Source organism: Plasmodium berghei, assembly GCF_900002375.2.
Source record: "Plasmodium berghei ANKA genome assembly, chromosome: 10".
Lineage (NCBI taxonomy): Eukaryota > Apicomplexa > Aconoidasida > Haemosporida > Plasmodiidae > Plasmodium > Plasmodium berghei.
Genome location: NC_036168.2, coordinates 1,060,304 through 1,079,636, shown reverse-complemented (window position 1 = coordinate 1,079,636; position 19,333 = coordinate 1,060,304). Strand labels below are relative to the sequence as shown.

The 19,333-nt window shown below is 22.8% G+C and overlaps 5 protein-coding genes across 5 annotated transcripts; 2 read left to right on the top strand and 3 right to left on the bottom strand.

Annotated features, from left to right (window-relative positions):
- Positions 1 to 97: 97 nt before the first annotated feature.
- PBANKA_1026200 (NADP-specific glutamate dehydrogenase, putative) lies at positions 98 to 1,510 on the top strand (the record flags this gene model as incomplete). The annotated part of the gene is made up of 1 exon (XM_034565356.1): positions 98 to 1,510. One exon carries the CDS (start codon positions 98 to 100, stop codon positions 1,508 to 1,510), a length of 1,413 nt encoding a protein of 470 aa, XP_034422061.1.
- A 784-nt stretch (positions 1,511 to 2,294) lies between these two features.
- On the bottom strand, positions 2,295 to 10,589 carry PBANKA_1026100 (conserved Plasmodium protein, unknown function; the record flags this gene model as incomplete). The annotated part of the gene is made up of 1 exon (XM_034565355.1): positions 2,295 to 10,589. One exon carries the CDS (start codon positions 10,587 to 10,589, stop codon positions 2,295 to 2,297), a length of 8,295 nt encoding a protein of 2,764 aa, XP_034422060.1.
- A 2,343-nt stretch (positions 10,590 to 12,932) lies between these two features.
- Positions 12,933 to 13,916, bottom strand: PBANKA_1026000 (conserved protein, unknown function; the record flags this gene model as incomplete). The annotated part of the gene is made up of 5 exons (XM_034565354.1): positions 12,933 to 12,981; positions 13,117 to 13,205; positions 13,345 to 13,417; positions 13,522 to 13,670; positions 13,845 to 13,916. The coding sequence occupies 5 exons, from the start codon at positions 13,914 to 13,916 to the stop codon at positions 12,933 to 12,935; spliced, it is 432 nt and encodes a 143-aa protein (XP_034422059.1).
- A 684-nt stretch (positions 13,917 to 14,600) lies between these two features.
- On the top strand, positions 14,601 to 16,535 carry PBANKA_1025900 (lysine--tRNA ligase, putative; the record flags this gene model as incomplete). The annotated part of the gene is made up of 1 exon (XM_034565353.1): positions 14,601 to 16,535. One exon carries the CDS (start codon positions 14,601 to 14,603, stop codon positions 16,533 to 16,535), a length of 1,935 nt encoding a protein of 644 aa, XP_034422058.1.
- A 700-nt stretch (positions 16,536 to 17,235) lies between these two features.
- PBANKA_1025800 (prefoldin subunit 2, putative) lies at positions 17,236 to 18,095 on the bottom strand (the record flags this gene model as incomplete). The annotated part of the gene is made up of 4 exons (XM_034565351.1): positions 17,236 to 17,284; positions 17,439 to 17,512; positions 17,657 to 17,780; positions 17,956 to 18,095. 4 exons carry the CDS (start codon positions 18,093 to 18,095, stop codon positions 17,236 to 17,238), a joined length of 387 nt encoding a protein of 128 aa, XP_034422057.1.
- Between the last annotated feature and the right edge of the window lie 1,238 nt (positions 18,096 to 19,333).

The following is a 19,333-nucleotide window of genomic DNA, read 5'->3' as shown; positions in this document are numbered from 1 at the left end:
ATATAATTTGTTACATTGTAATATTTTTATTATTATACTCATTTTATAATACAATTATTTATTATTTTGTTATAATTTTTTTAATTTTTTGAACAAAATGACGCAATGCCGAGATAGTACCGGGCGCTTTTTATTAGTTGATAAAAAAGCACCAAATTACGAAAATATAATTAATAAAGAAATGAATGAAGTATATGAACGTGTAAAAAAAATAGATCCAAATCAGAGTGAATTTTTACAAGCCTTTCATGAAATATTGTATTCTTTAAAACCATTATTTATGGAGGAGCCAAAGTATTTACCAATTATAGAAATGTTATCAGAGCCTGAACGATTAGTACAATTTCGAGTTTGCTGGATAGATGATAATGGAATACAAAGAAAAAATAGAGGGTTTAGGGTCCAATTTAATAGCACACTAGGAATATATAAAGGTGGGTTACGTTTTCACCCTTCTGTAAATTTGTCTATAGTAAAATTTTTAGGATTTGAACAAATTTTTAAAAATTCATTAACTGGGTTATCAATGGGTGGGGCAAAAGGTGGATCTGACTTTGACCCTAAAGGGAAATCAGATAATGAAATTATGAAATTTTGTCAAAGTTTTATGAATGAATTATACAGACATATAGGTCCACGTACAGATGTGCCTGCTGGAGATATTGGCGTTGGCGGCAGAGAAATAGGTTATTTGTTTGGGCAATATAAAAAAATTGCAAATTGTTTTAATGGAACATTAACTGGAAAAAATGAAAAATGGGGAGGATCAATTTTAAGAACTGAAGCAACTGGTTATGGTTTAGTATATTTTGTTTTAGAAGTATTAAAATCATTAAATATCCAAATGGATAAACAAACAGCTATTGTTAGCGGTAGTGGAAATGTAGCTTTGTATTGTGTTCAGAAATTATTACAATTAAATGTAAAGGTTCTTACAATGAGTGATAGTAATGGCTATATATATGAACCCAATGGATTTACAAATGACGATTTAAATTTTATTATTGAATTAAAAGAAGTACGTAAAGGCAGAATTGAAGAATATTTAAACCATTCTTCTACAGCTAAATATTTCCCAAAAGAAAAACCATGGAATGTTAAATGTACCTTAGCATTTCCTTGTGCTACTCAAAATGAAATCGATTTAGATGATGCTAAATTGTTACATAAAAATGGATGTATATTAGTTGGTGAAGGTGCTAATATGCCATCAACAATAGAAGCTATTAATTATTTAAAAGAAAACAAAATTATTTTATGTCCTTCTAAAGCAGCTAATGCTGGTGGAGTTGCTATTAGTGGTCTTGAAATGAGTCAAAATTTTCAATTTACAAAATGGACCAAAGAAATTGTTGATGAGAAACTTAAAGAAATTATGAAAAATATATTTATATCATCCTCAGAATCTGCATTAAAATATACAAATAATAAATATGATTTACAAACAGGTGCCAACATTTCGGGATTTTTAAAGGTTGCAGATTCATATATACAACAGGGCTGTTTTTAAATAATATTAATTGATTATTAATTTGTTAGAAGTTATAGATATTTTCGAGGATGCTTCGTATGATCTTAGCCACACAAGACACTCTCTCAGCATATTAACTCTGATAATTCTCCAAACCAATATATATCTATATCCATATAAATACATGTATATCCATTTTTACCACGTTTTTTATTTTCCTAATCAATCATATTGCTGATTAAATCTTTATATATTTATTATATGCATTTTAAAGAAATTAATGCCTTGATAAAATATATTTAACTCCGTTTCATTTGATAAAATATGAATCAACTTATTGTCTAATTAACAATTCGATCTATATAAAACGTTATCTATATAACAAAAATTGTAAAAATTGTAAAAAAATGGTAAAAATTGTAAAAAATGGTAAAAATTGTAAAAATTGTAAAAATTGTAAAAAATTGTAAAAATGGTAAAAAAATGGTAAAAATGGTAAAAAATGGTAAAAAATGGTAAAAAATGTAAAAATTGTAAAAAATTGTAAAAATTGTAAAAATTGTAAAAAAATGGTAAAAATTGTAAAAATTGTAAAAATTGTAAAAATTGTAAAAAATTGTAAAAATTGTAAAAATTGTAAAAAATGGTAAAAATGGTAAAAATGGTAAAAAAATGGTAAAAATGGTAAAAATGGTAAAAAAATGGTAAAAATGGTAAAAAATGTAAAAATTGCAAAAAGTGTAAAAAACGGTAAAACTTGTAAAAAAAATAAAAATTGTAAAAAATTGTAAAAAAACGATTTTATTGTCATACATATGATGCTCTACAACATCTCGGTGATGTTGACGTTCCAGTTGAGCACATCACTTTGCAACATATATTTAATTTTTTCTCGTATTGGATTTAAAAACAACTTTTTAAGTCCATGAAAACTTATAAAACTGTTTATTTTATCATCTATAATATCATCTCTTGTAAAGACAATATGTTCCCAAACATAATCATTGAATTGTATATTTAGCTTAAATGGTTCAATGGAATTATTTTTTGGGGGGGGAAGATTATTATCATTTGAAAAATCTACACTATTTTTATTACCAAAAAATGGGGAAATTTTTCTATCTTTGCTAAAACTATTATCATTAGTTAAAAATATATTATCAGTATGTACTTCTTTGTTTAAAGTTGTTTCTTTTTTACGATCATTCATATTTACGTTGTAATTTTTTATTATAGGTTTATACCCTTCTTTGGATTTTATTTTTTGTACATCTTTAAAACCTAATTTATTTTCAGGTATGTAACATATTTGATCATCTTTATCGTATTCTCTAAGTTCGTTTACATCGTTAAATTTTACACAACTCTTTTTAAAACTATTGTTTTTATTATCATCTTTTTTTTTTTCTTTACTATTATAATTTATGATACCTTTTTTTGGTTTAGATGGAGACATTTCATCATTCAATTTCTTTGTGCTAAAATATTTTTTCATATCATTATTATTTTCTTTTTTTTCGCTGTGGTTAAAAAAGCTAAAACGATCTGGAGTTGTATTCATATTCCCTTCAATATTATTTACAAAACCATCTTTTTTTTTTTTAAGTTGCAATAATGAATTTTTTGCTGGAAAAACTTTACTTTCATAGTTATCCGAGTTTAAGTTCATATATGAATAATTCCTTTCAGTTTTTTCATCTATATTCTCAGAATTTATTCTAACAAAATTATTATCTGGTGTTGTTTTATAATCAAACAAATTTGCATGATGATATATATTTTTTTTTTTTTCATTAATATCAATACTTTTATATAATATATTATTTAAATCTTCATTTTTATTATTATTATTATTATTATTATTATTATTATTATTATTATTATTATTATTATTATTATTATTATTGTTTCGATTATTCTTATCAATATTCATATTTGTTGAATTGCCCATAAATCTACGACTATTATTTTGCAGTCCATCAAAAATATTCCCATATCCATATTTTTGTTGTATGTTTCCTGAACTTTTGTTAACTAAGTTCCCATTAAATTGTATATTAGGATAGTTTAAAATATTTTTAATATCAGGGTTAAATTCCCTTAATATATTCTGGCTCAATACAGGTACATTTTTATTAATATTATTTTGATCATCTCTATCAATCATGCTTTTTTCTAATTGTTCTTCACTGTTAAATTTTTCGTGTACTTGTCTTTTAATACCAGAATTAATTATTTCTTTGTTAACTTTAAATGGTATATATGAATTTACCATATGTCCTTTATCTTTCCCTCTTTCATGTAATGGAAAATATCCAAATTTATTCAAATCGATTTTATTTTGAGTATAGTTTTGCATATATTGTTTTTTATTATCTAGCATTTCATTACACATATTAGGTTTTAAGTTTGTTTTTCCGATAAAATTATTTTGAATATTCTTGTTATTAACTGATTGGTTATATTTAATCGAATATTGACCCATATAAGATCTTTTAATACTGTCTTCATCTTGTAAGTTAAAAGGGATTTTATTTCGATCATTTCCATTGAGGTTCTGCATATATATATTGTTATAATTTAAATTGTATACATTTTCATAATTAGAAATATTTTGTTGATGTGGAAATGTAAGTTGTGGCCCACTTTTGCTATAATAACAATTCTTGTTATGCATGTTATTAATATTGGATTCATTAGTTGTATTTGTAGTGATCATACAATTTGGGGGTCTACATATAGTATTGCCATTTCTCATATCTCCATTGTTCATATAAATACCATTTTGGATATTTATTAAATTGTTATGATTCATAAATCTAGAACTATTATTTACCTCAGGATTTATAATAATCTTTTTGTTTACATTAGTGCATTTAAATGGTGCTTTATTATTAATCCAATATTTTGGCACAAGTTTTGCTCCCATATTATTTTTAATTTGCCTATTAGTTGGAATTTGAGAATTGATGAACACATTGGGATTCTTCATGTATTTTATTTCTTGTTCATAATTTTTATAGTTATTATTAGTAATATTCTCCTTAACATAGTTATTAATATTTCTTGATTTATCTTTCACATTATTATTATATTCATTCATATTTAAGTTATCATTATGTATCTTCATCATATTTCTGTCTACATTTATATACATATATGGTAACCTTTTTTCGGTTTTCATTTGTTTAAAATTTGTTAAATCGTTATGATTTACCATATTTTGTGTAATTTTATCAGGTTGTATATTTATATGTTTTTTGTTGTTATTATTAACATCATATAATTTGTAAGCACTATTATATTCAGAATATTCATTACCCATAGATCCCATTTTGCTACAATTATTTTTTTTATATAATAAATCATCTGAATTATATATTTTCTCTCTTATTTTTCCATTTACTTGATTAGTTTTATCTTTATCTGATTTTTCAGTTGGTGTACTTTGCTTGTTCATAAATGTTTTGTTGAAAAAATTTATAGCTGAATTGGTTTTACTCAATATATCAATTTTACCTGTTAAATTCAATCTATCGCATACTTTTCTAAAGTATGAAGTATATGTGTTGTTGCTACTATTAATGTCATTAGTTGATTTTTTTTCCTTTATTTCTCTTCTCGTACTATTTTCCGTAACATTTTCTTGATCTATGTTTTTATAATTTATTAAATTTTTATTTAACCTATTAATTGGTGGGGTCATTGTTCCACCATTTGCTCTCAAGTTTTGGATTGTACTTGAAAAAAGGGGGTTTATTTGTCCACATTGACCATATTTATTTAATGGCATGTCTAAAGGTGTTCTTATATATGTATTATCTATTTCATTTATAACATTTTTTTTTTCATTTATAAAAGAAATGATATTATCTTCACCACTGTCTTGTTTCGTTTTATTATTTTTATTCTCAAATTTTTCTCTGTTATTTTGATATTTGGTTGCATTACTATTATTATACATATTATTATTAATTAAATAATTTTTGATTGTATTATTTATTCCATTTTTAGATGTGGAATTTACTTCAAAACTGGACTCATCCGTATAAATATTTTCATTGTTCTCGCTTATTTTGGTTTTATTTTCTTCACTTTCTTCATCGTATTCTCTATTTGCACTGCATTGGCTATCCAAACGGGTGTAACAATCGTCGATTTCTTCTTTTTCGTAACTCGATGGATTTAATAGTGGTATATTTTCATTTTTATGATCATTTGTGTTTTGAGAAAATTCTCCAGCGACATTATTAGATGTAATAGGGCTATCGTCAATTGATGGAAAATATGATGTAATCTTTCTTTCTTGTAACTTGTCTAAAAAATATTTATTTTTTATGGGCGAAATATTTATCCAATCTTGTTCTGGATGAGCGATTTTAGTAAAATCATTTCCTAAAAAATACTCATCGTTATATTTGTTTTTTTTTAAAATTTCGTCTTCTTCGCTGGCATGTATGTTTTCATTGTTTCCTATTTGATTCTTAGATGAATATATATCTTCATAAAAAATTATGTTATCATTGCTGTATTTATTTGCATTTTCATATTGGATCTTTACAATATCAGCTAATGTAGCGGTTTTATTTTGTGGTATTATATTTGTGTCTTCTTCAATTTTTATTATTTTTAAACTGCACTGCTTATCGACCAACAGTTTATTTGTTTCATTTATATTATAATTATTTTTAATATATTCATTTTCTAAACAATTTTCAAGATTGTTGCAAGCCAAATCTATATTGCTATCATTTTTATAGTTACTATTATTATCATTTACAATAAATTGCTCATAATTTTTTGTTTCTATATTTTTAATATCATTTATGCAATTTTTATAAATTTTCTCTTCAGATATCGTGCCTTCATTGCTCGATTTCAAATTATTTTTGAGGATATTATTTTGGGCATGTTTGTCTAATCCGGATATGTCAATTCCCTTTTCTAGCATATATTTTGATAAGCTATTATCTGCATAATAGTTATTTATATTGTTGTTTACATTTTTATTTATGTTGTTATTTATGTTGTTATTTACGTTGTTATTTACGTTTTTATTTATGTTGTTATTTATATTATTATTTTGGGTTTTTATTTGCTCAGTTTGATTATTTTTTATGGAGGAATTATTTAAAATCGTTTTTTTTAAGATTCCAATTTTTTCTTTAACACTTTCAGCGATACATTTTGTGTTCTTTTTTCTTTCTTCTATTGTTTTTTTTACAACATTTTCTCCATTTTTTTTGTCTAATCTTTCTGCGTTATATTCTTCATAAAGCATATCCTCCAAAATAGAAAGATTTTTAATGTTTTCATTGCAAGGAGCTTTGGATATTTTAGTTGGGCAGAAATTACTAGAGATGTTGTTTGTTTTAGAATTGGTATTTGCATCATTTCCATATTTAAAGTCTTCTAAATTATTTTGGGCTTGTCTTTTATTAATGTTTTTAAAATCAAATAAAAGTTTTTCATATGTAGAATTATTTAAATAATCGTCATTATTTATTATATTGCATTTTTTGTTTTGCATAATTGAACTATCGACATCATCTTCTGTTTTGTTTTTCTCAATAGATCCACTATGTTTCTCTGATGTATTAGAAATATTTATATTTTTTAAATTAATATCATTTTCTTCAAATGTATCTGATTCTACAGAACTATGAAAAATGTCGTTAGAAAGCATTTCCTTTTTATCATAATTATCTTCTAAAATATAGTTTTTTTTTTCATCACAATTTGTATCCCTCTTTTTGTTGCATTCTATTCCGCTTTTTATGCTATAATGTATCCCGCTTTTCGAAGAGTGTATTTCTTTTCCCTTTACAACATATTTTGTCTTTATGGTGTTGTTCAAAATAGAGTTTATTGGTTGATCATCTTTTGCAAAGGATACAGAAGACGATGTTTTTAACTTAAAATTTTCAATATTAAACTTACTTAGAAAAAAGGAAGCGGATGCATATAACAATATAGTAGGTGAAACTGTAGAAAATGCATGTATCGTCATATTATAAAACACATTTGTTTCTGCATTTAGTAAAATCATATTTGAAGATTTATAAATCTTTTGCTCTGTTGATTTAATAATTCCATCAATAATTTTAGTTGTTGTTAATTTATAATGTATATTTCTCTTTGATATTTTTTGGTATGTATATTTTAACAATTCTTCGCTATTTGTATCGATATTAATTTTAACATAAATATTTTTACATTTATATGATACTACAACATCTAAAGGATATCTTTCTTTTTTTTTATTTTTATTTACATCTAATTTATTATTTATCGTATTGTTATTTATATTTTTTTTTCTTTCAGTCTTATTAGTTCCATATTTACTTTCATTTAATTTTTCACTGTATGATATTTTTTTCAGTTTAGTAGAAATTCGCTTTTTTATATTTTCTTCAGTTTCATTCTTCAATACCTCTGTCATACTAATACATGCATTTTTTTTCAAATTCGAAGCTATGCTATTTTTTATTTCAAAGCATCCAGTAGATATATTTTTTTTATTTGATTCTATTTTTTGTGTCTGTATTGGGTTATATTTTTTAATGTCATTATTATCTTTCTTCATGTTTGAAATGTTGGGATAATATATTTGGGATTCATAAGAACTTGAACTATGGCACACTGAATCGTTCGATTTATTAAGTTCTTTGGGGCTCTTGTTTATTTTTTCATTTTCTTTTACATCTTCATTGCTAGCATAATTAAATTTGTTTAATTCGTTTCCTATTTGATTAAGTCTGTTTATAACCAAAGTCCCTTTGTTAAATAATATATTTTTCTTTTCTTCTTTTAACAATTTTGAATATTGATGTGAATTATTTTTTTCCCTCTCAATATAAATTGGTATATTATTTTGTCTATTTATAGAATGAAAATAATTTATTTTAACAACCTTATTATTTGGGATATTAGTAATAGTACTATTTTTAACATTCTTTCGACAAGCATTTATGCTATTTTTTGTAGTTTTTTCACTGCTTACTTTACTGCCTTTAATAAACTGTCTTTCATTTTTTCTTCGTCTATCTTTTTCTTCTCTTTCTTTATTTTTCATTTTATGTACACTATCCATATAGCTATCACTTTCTATAGTATTATTATCTATCATTTTTAGAGCATCTGAAATAATAGCAATTTTTTTTTTTTCTGTATTTATATGTGCTCCTCTTAATTTTATATTAATATTTCCACTTTTGTAAAACCCAAATTTGTGATTGTCATTATTACGTATATATTTTCCTGACAATTTTTCTTCATTACTTTTTATAGGCAATGGTATATTTTTTTTTTTTTCAAAACTCATTACTTTTTTTAACTCACAACTTGGGGTAATCGGAATTACCTTTTTAATTACTCTTAAATCTGTTTCTATATTATTTGGTTTTTCATTTAAACGATTACCATTGTTTTTTAAATTAACACAAATCGACTCGGAATTGTATTTGGAATCTTTGTTCATATTTTTTTTTATTTCTTCGTCTTTTTCTTTTTTAGAAATAATATTGTTAACAATTTCGTCTTTAATATATTTTTCATAAACAATATCATCACAAGTAATACTCTCATTTTTTATTTCAACAAATTTTATACTTTGAGATGAATACTCACTTATTGGTTCTGGTTTATTTTCTATTTGTTCTCCTTTTAATGTATTTATATATTGATTGCTTTGATAATTTTTTTTTTTTTGTGCCACTAAAAACTTGGTGTTATCTTCATCTTTACTATTATGTCTAACCAATGATAACGATGTTTTATATACTTTGTCTTTTAATTCATCTTTCTCATTATCTATATTTTTTCTCAGCATATATAAATTATTATCACTTATTTTTAACCCGTCTTCCTTTATAATTTCATCCAAATTATCGCATTGTTCTATTACATTTACGTTGTTCATAATTTTATTGTCTAAACTATTTATATCATTTTTTATAATAACATTATCTTCATCTGAATAATTTTGAAAAGGACTACTTAATATAATTATTTCTTTCAACAAATTTGAGATATTAAAAGTATTTCTATAAATTGTATTTTTTTTTTTCTTTTTCTTCATATTACCGTTGTTAATGCTACCATTGTTAATGTTACTATTGTTATTTTTATTTTTTTTTAGATGTTTTGATTTGTTTATATTTATAATATTTTTAAAAAATTTACCGCGGTTAATACTCTTTAATTTGTTAAAACTTCGCCTTTTATTTGACATACTAAATTTTGTCCCTTTATATATATTTTTTAGTTCATTTGAAAAAATTATATTATATTTTTTGTCACAATTTTCAGAAGGATTTAAAATTGCCACAACTACATCTTTTAAATCTGTTGATTTTATTTCACATTTTTTGCTGCATACATTACTATATGAATTTAAAGAATTATTTAAATGCTTTTGTATTTGCATCTCATTTTTTTTATTGATATAATTTTCTCCGTATTCATTTTTTTCTTCTTTTTCAATTCTCCATTCAGTGATTGCACTATCAGCTTCGTTAGTTTTATCCTCATGAATAATCATATCATTTTCTTCACCTTTAATTGATTGAATCAATTTATTTTTAACATTTAAAAATATGTCATTTGCAGAATCACAACTATAATTATTTTCATCTATTTTGGAAGATTTATCATATTCTTCAGTAAATGGAATATTGTTAAAATGTTTATTTATTTTTATGTCTCTAGCATAATATGAGATAGGTGTAGAACTATTTATATCACTTTTTGAAATAATAATTTTTTCTTCTATATTTGTATGCCCATCTAGTTCGGTATTTTCTTCATCTGTTTTTAAAATATTACAATTGTCTACTATATCACAATGTTTTGTCTTAAGTTCTGTTCTATTAATGTTACAATTATTTTCTATTATATTTTTATTTACATTATTATAACTTCCATTATGTGTTTTTTTAAAGAATTCTTTACCATCTATCAACAAAATCTTTTTTTCTTGTTTTATTTTCTTCAAATCACTATTTATATTATTATATAATAATGTGCATTTCTTACTATTATAAATATGATCATTGGTATTATTAATTATTTGTGAATCAGGGTTATCCCCTTTTTTTCTAGGGCAAGCATATAACATATCGGAAATATATGTTTATTATTATGTTAACTTGATATTTGAATTTATTTTAAAAGTATAACAACTGACTTATAGGTGTCTATCGTATAATTACAGAATGCCACTTTTCTTGAAATAAAAATTTATAATACTATTATTAGAAAATAATTTTTATGGTATGTTATTAAAAATTAATTAAAAAGAATATATGTTTAGAGTAATACATACACACATATATGTAGATATGCATGTATATTATTTATATACAAATTTGGATTCTTAATTTTAACAAATGTTATTATATACAATATTGTCACTTTAATTTATTTAAGAATTATTATAAATGCCATTTTATAATGTTTTACATAAATAACAAAATGTATTTATGCAATATTTATAATGTTTATATTATTTTAACAAGTGTTAACAATGCAATAAATATAGTCAAGTAACATGTATATATGTTTACATTTATGCATAACATTATTTTTCCACATAAAAATTATAATTTCTATGTGGTAGTTGTCTTTTTTTTGTTTTTAATTTGCTTTATGCCAAAAAAATTTATGCATATAATTTATAGACCTTAAAAACTCGGTGTTGTTTTTTTCACTACAAAAATTAAATAAATTTTAACTCGTATAAAAAAATGTAATAAACATAAGCAATCAGTGCGTAATTTATTATAGATATTGACACTATAAAATAATTTTTTTATATATGTATTATTAAATGAAACTTTTCCTATTTATATAATTTTTACTATATATACTTTCCACTGAAAAGGTATAGTACATATACTTTATTGTTTTATTTCGATCGATTATACATATAAGCATATACATATATATGTATGTAAGATATACTAATTAATTATTATATTTATACAAAAAATATAGAAAAAAAAGTTAGTATGGTACGAAAACGATTAATATAAAAAGTTTACACAAGCAAATTATTTAAATCTCATAAATTAATGAAATAAAATAAATGAAAGCAACATATCAATATTTTCTATTTATGAATGTCTAATCATTCTATTATTTTGAAATATTATATAGTGGTTAAATGCTCACATATATATATGTGTGTCTATATATACGATCTTACATTGATTTCTTTATATTTGTAAAAGGGCTTAATTTTACTTACAAATACTAATAAAAAAACAAGCATAAAATATAAAAATATATATACTGTATTATGAAAGTAATAATAAATAAAAAAAAATATAAGTTCTTAGTGAAAAAGCTAAGGTACATGTCTTATAATGCAAGCAATGTTGTAAGCATGTGTAACTGTATAAATACAATTTTTTTAAGTTTAAATAAACATATAATATAAATATTATTTGTTATTTTTATTAATAAAGTAGTAATTTATTAACAATTGTATTAAATTATGCAAAAATTATTATAAATTAATGTTTTACATAGATATTGTATTTTTTTTAATGTTGTATGTTTCAATAAATTTATATATTGGAATAAGATTTAATCTTGTAATTATTTCCGTTACAATAATTATTATAATTTATTAAAATTAATTTATTATTATATTTTTTAAAATAAAATATATATTAAATTAATTATGCTTTTTAATTTTTATTTATAAAAAATGAGGTTATATTAAATGTAGAATTTAAATGGATGGTAGTAGAAGAATGTCATATATTAGGACTGATATAGGCTCATCATTTTTCTTTTGTTTTTCGTTTAAGCATGTGCATTTATGTGCATATAAGAAATAAAATGAAGCACACATCAGAAAAAAACTATGAACATAGAAAACAAAAGAAAGTTAAATGATTAAAACAAAGTACTTTTTATTTTTGTATTATTAAATATGTTTTCTAAAATTTAAGATAAATTCTAAACGCTCTTGCAACCTCGATTCATCATAGAACTAATATAGGCTTCTTCAGAAATTTTAGATGAATAAAATGTTACACATACATATGTAGAGAAGTGCATATACTTAATTCGGATATGAAACTAATTAGAAAGAAACAATTAAGATAACAAAACGGTCCGTCAAAAAGATATATAGAATAAAATAAGAAGTTAATACAACAAGCAAATATATAGAAGGCGTGAATTTATCAAGGGTACAGTGGAATTTTTTATAGAAACAATACGTTAACTTATTTTGCAAAATAAGTTACTCAAAAAAAAATTAAAATAAAATCTTAATAACCTACAAAACAATAATAATAGATAGAATAATTATGCACATAATTTAATGTACTTATTTAAAAAGTAAATAAATAAACATATTCATATAGATCACTCAATGGACTTATGTATATTTGTGTGCTTTGAATGTCCTGCACATATATTTTTTTGATGTTCATAAAACGATTCATTATATTTTATCTGTGTATGCTCTTAAATGTTTTGATCGTTGCAACTTTCTGAATGTTTAGGGAAACAAACGAACAAATGAATATAAATCTAACGTGAAAATACTTAATACATATATATATATATATATATATATATATGCATGTGTGCATTGTAAAATTGAAATTTTATTTTTAGTATATTACTTATCTTTCAATTTAATTAATTGAATTTTATTCCACAAAATATCTTCTAGTCTATTTTGTTCCTCTATTATCCTTCTTTTATTTTCTTCCTTTAAATAGAACAAAAATTATACACATTTTTTTTTTTAAATAATAATTTTTTATCTGAAAGAAACAATGAATAGCACTCTCAAAAATATAAAATAGTTAAATAAATATACACACGTTTACATGCATATATTTCATTACGCTTTCTTTTTGGTAGTTTTCCAAATCGTTGTAGTTTTCTAATGCCATGAGTAGGTCCTTATTCCCATATGATCTTGTTAAAAAAAATAATTTCATTTTTTATATTAATTTTAAAATGTATAAAAAGGAAATATAAATAAAAAATACAATGATGCATATTTTTTATATTATTATTACGGAATGTTATAATGAATAGTAACGGGAATTGGTTCTGAAGCTTGCCAATTTTGTTGAAAATCTAAAGGGTACAGTAAAGAATTGCTAGGCAAAAAATTCATAAAATTGCCTTCCTCCTTTTCCAACCTATTACTTGAAACACCATATAACTGGTATATTATTGAAAAAAATAAAAATAAGTAAATATTTATTGGATATATAATATGACACATTATGCAGACAATAAACTGATACAATTCTTTGTAAAATTCATGCTACTAAATTAAATTAAGTAAATATATAAACAAACATGATCATATATATTTATGCATAAAATGAAACACCTTTTGCATCGCAACTAAGAGGAAAACTAAAAAACAGTTATATACGATTTTCATTATTTTAACAATGTACATATGTAATACAGAAAAGTTTTATGTATAATTGTAGCACTAAATATATGGAGAAAGTTAGCGAAAAAATATTATATATATATATTTATGTCCTTTTAGATCTATACAATATATACATACCTTTTTTATGTCTGGCGTTATACCAATGATTTAATATAAGATTCCGTATTATCCTATTTCTATTATTTTAATGTATATACATTTAAATAAATTTATTTTTCTAATATAACTGGATATATAAATATCGTTAATTTGGGCATATTTATTTTTATATGCATATAAATGTGCTTATACTATATATATGTATGCAGTATAAACGGATTACAAATGTAGGTGATTCGCTTATTTAAAAATGTAACATATACTAAGTATGAAGGTAAATAAATTTAATTAAAATGAGAAAAAATAATAATAATAATAAATATTACAAAATAAAGATAACTATAGTAAAAATAAGAACGATCAACAAATGAGAAACTGCAAGTAACAAAATATGTAAGTTACTTGACCAAAGTAAAAAAATAATTTGTAAAGGAAAATGTTCAATGGAAATAATTTTATACAGAAAATAATATATAGCTGTTAATCTGAGAAAAGAAAAAAAAGTTTATAAAATAAATTAACGAGTAATAAAAATACCACAATGGCCATAAAAAGAGAAAAACAAACATTTGAAAGAAAAAGAAAATGCAAAAAAGAAACAAGTTTCTAGCAATATTGTTAATATCACTCCTTTTAGGTCTGTGTAAATATGTAATATGTTTTAAATATAAAAGTAATGCATTATTGAAAGAACAATATTACACACCACAACGAAAAAATAATATTTGTAAAATCAGCAAAAAGGAAAAACCTTTTATTTTATACAATTATGGAAAAGAATATTTTGAAAGAATCAAAAAGCTAAATTTTCTTTCTCGAAATTTGAATATTGATTCATACCCATCAACATTTATTAAAAGAACTATAAAAATTGATAAATTAAAAAAAAAGTACGAACATTTAAAAAATGGAGAACATTATATTGATAAAGTCTATGTTGTTTATGGGCGAGTAATGGCCAAACGAAACAATGGAATGTTTTTAAATATACAAGATGATGTAGGAACGATACAAATATATTTAGATAATAATATTATGCTAAATCAAACTAATATATCAACCCAAGATAAGGACCTTTTAAATAACCCTAAACATAAGCAAATGGAAAAATCAGATTGCGAAGAAAATTTGCAGAATTATTTAGACCAATCTGACAATAGTAAAAGTAATGAAAATGCACATAATAAAGAATTGGATGAATACAAAAATACCCACGAAATATATGCTAGAAAAATTATAGAAGTTGGAGACTTTGTAGCAGTAAAAGGATATATAAGAAAATCATTACGAGGCGAACTGACACTACATACAAAAAATATATATATATTAACAAAAGCTTTATTACCTTTACCTGATAAGCATAAAGGAATGAAAGATATTGAATATAAATATCGAAAAAGATATCTTGATTTTTTAACAAATAGTGAACAAAAAGAAAAAATTATAACACGATTTAATATAATTCAAGAAATAAGACGATTTTTATTAAAAAAAAAATACCTAGAAGTTGACACACCAATGTTGCAATTAGTAGCAGGTGGAGCATCAGCTAAACCATTTGAAACACATTTGAAATCTTTAGATTTAGTTTTATATTTGCGAATAGCTCCTGAGTTGTTTTTGAAAAAATTAATTATAAGTGGCATATCAGAAAAGATATTTGAATTAAGTAAATGTTTTCGTAATGAAGGTTTAAGTACTATACACAACCCTGAATTTACCATGCTCGAAATTTATAAATCTTATGCTAATTATAAATATATGATGAAATTTACAAAGAAATTAATAAAAAATGTTGCCAAAAAAATTTCCATATCATCACCATATAGTTTTATTCTTCAAAATAAATGGGAAAAAAAATCATTTATTAAAATTATAAAGGAATATACTTCAATAAATTTTCTTAAACTTTCTTTTGACCAAGCTTATGAAAAAGCGAAAGATTTAAACATCACATTTGATCAAGAAAAAAGTGCATTAAATTGGGGATTAGTAGTTGAAGAAGTTTTTAAAAAAAAAATCGAACCATTTTTACCTAGCCATCCTATACATATTTATCATTTGCCTTCTGAAACATCACCTTTATCAAAAACCTTAAATAAAAATAAAAAATTATCAGAAAGATTTGAAACTTATATAGGGAAAATGGAAATAGCCAATGGATACTCAGAAGAAGCTAACACTATAATTCAGGAAAAAAAATTCTGGTTACAACGTTATTTAAAAAATAAAAATTCCAATAAACAAAAAAGTGATTTCATTTCAAATAAGGATAATCATCAAAATGAAACAAATGATGAAAATAATCCTTCTAAAGATATTGATATTAAAAAAAAATATATATTCAAGCATACAAAAAATGAAAACCACGAAATTGATTATGATTACATAACAGCCTTAGCCCATGGTTTGCCTCCAACTGGGGGGTTGGGTATAGGAATTGATCGACTATGTATGTTACTCACTAACTCTAGTTCCATAAAAAATATTTTGCCATTTCCTATAATAAAGCCTAATTGACGAAAGCCAAAAAAATAACCAAAATAATTGTATAATTTTTTAGTATAACTATATCTATATATGCATGGTATGACCAGTATGTCAAATCACGCAAAACTGATGTAATAGTTGAGAAGTTTGACTAAATTTTTTTGTTGGCAAATATATATACATATTTATGTGTATACCACCTTTATGTGCAATACACATAAGGGAATAAAATCCCAAATCCAAAATATGCTTATTGATTTTTTTGAATACAAACAGTAGTAGTTAATAGAATCATCTAGTATATTATATATTACCTTTTTTTCGTTATATCAATTATTACATTTTAAATGTGTAATAATTATTGTGTGTATAAGCTTACGAGAAAGCTTGATATTTACCCAACAAAGTGTTTGCTAATTATATATATCCTATTTTCTTTTAGTAACGAAACACTGTTTTTTATTTTTGACATTTAACTTATGTTATTCTTATAAATATGCAAAATTATGAAAAAAAAATTAATTAAAAATGTAATTTAGTAGGAATTTAATTTATATATAAAACTCACGTTAATAAAAAAATAAACTTCATATTAATGTGGTAGCCAATAAAACAAATAAAAATAAAATTGGACAAAAATAAAACAGGTATGAATATAGTAATGATTGTTTCCATCAAAATATCATACTATCAGGTTCTTTTTTTTATCGGTAAATACTCCGCTATTATCTTATGATTTATTTGTAATTAAGCTATTTGAGGGATTAGCTGGCTTCGCACTAAAAAATGAATTATATTTTTTTTAAAGATATTATTAGCATGCTTATATAGTTTTATCATTAGGCAAATATATATAACCATGAAAATATGATATGTAATAAAATTTTTATCATAAAGCTTATTATGGAAAAAATATATATATGCACAAATTACTTTTTCACAAATTGTGAAACTTCGATATTTTTTTCGTCTAGTTTCTTTTGGCATTCTGCTATTATTTGTTCGACCTGTTAATTTTGTTATAGAAAATTATATATATAACACATTCATTGTATAGCAAATAAAACAAGATTTGCCTTATGTAAATATATTTTTAGCTAAAAATACTAAACACATATGAAATTTTTTTATTTATATCAATATTGATGTACCTTATTTTTATGATCAATCAAAGCTGGTTTAATTTCACCAACAGTCCTTTCAACTAAGATATCTCCAACCATCCTGTAGCATCGCCTATCCGATGGAACATTTTCTAAAGCTTCCAATACTAACCTTTAATATTATTAAAAAAAGAAAATATTAGAAATAAATATGGTAACAATATCGATCGAATATAAAATTAATGATAAAAAGCAAATTGACACTTCATTTTAAATCAAACTTAAATTTTTAAAATATAATAAAAAAACGAAATAAATAAGTGCATCCATATATTTTTTTATGATACTTGTGTTCTACGACATCTTGATATAATTCCTCGATCTTGGAAACTAATTGTACTCTATCTTTTTCAACTTGCTCATATATCAATTTAGATTCTGTTAGCTCATTTAGTTTTGGAATTGCAGTGTTACTATTATTTTCCATTTTATTAAACTTTAGTAAAAAAAATATCTATATGTAATAGTATAACTCAATAAGTAATATTAACAAAGCTTCTATAAATATTTATTTATATTTGCATATAAATTTATACATAGAATTATGTGAGCTCAATAAAAATTAAGTAATCAAATATATATTATCACCATTACTATTATTAATATTGTTATAGTAATTATATATACTTCTTGATATACTACTTATCAAAACATGAAAAAAAAAATACAAATATTTATTCGATTGCTAATTTGCTTTGGAAAAAATAAATCAATAAATAAACAATTAAATAAATGTAAATTTTAATGCAAATTTAAATGCAATATATACAAAAAATAGGAATCTTGTGTACGCATTTTCTTGGCTGCCTTTATATCAATTTATAAAAGTCTAAATAATTTATGTTTAAAATTTGATTTTTATTTAAATATGTTTTTTTATTTCGATCATTTACCCACAATTATAAAACATCAACATTCTGAAAGGTGATACAATCATGAAAAATAATATATAAAAAATATATTTTATACACTTTTTTTAAACTATCAGATTATTCAACTGAAGCATTATTATGGTTAATTTTTATATTTTAATTTATATTTGTATTGAATTTTACACTTTAACCGATATGTGCATGCTACGGAAAATAAACTTATATATTCTTATTCTTAATTTTATTTTTAAGGTGATACTTTGATGAACCTTCATCATATAATGCTATTATTGTTGGTAGTGAAAAGCAACAATTTTTTTATCACAATACTAGCTTTATTATTACATATAATGGATCTACTACTGATCATGGTATCGAATGTTTGATATTTTTCATATTTTTAAACCGTATTTAAAAAAAAATATTAAAAACTATAAAATTAATTATCAAAACATTATTATGAAAACACCAAGATAATAGTTTTAATGAGTAGAATGAGCCTATATTCATATTTCGAATCGCATATAAGATTATAATAGTATGTTTACCATTTATACAAAACAGCTATGTATTCTTTAATTACATGTATATGACATATTACAATATGGATTTTATTGTGCATGAATTTCATTTGAAGTAACCCATTAAATACGACCTTATACTAGCAAAATTAAGACAAATAAAACAATATATGTTTTTTAGTGTATATATATAACGGAATTAAGCCATTTTATAATTTTTTATTCATATAATATTTATTTTAAATAAAAAAACCATATGAATATTGCTTTGG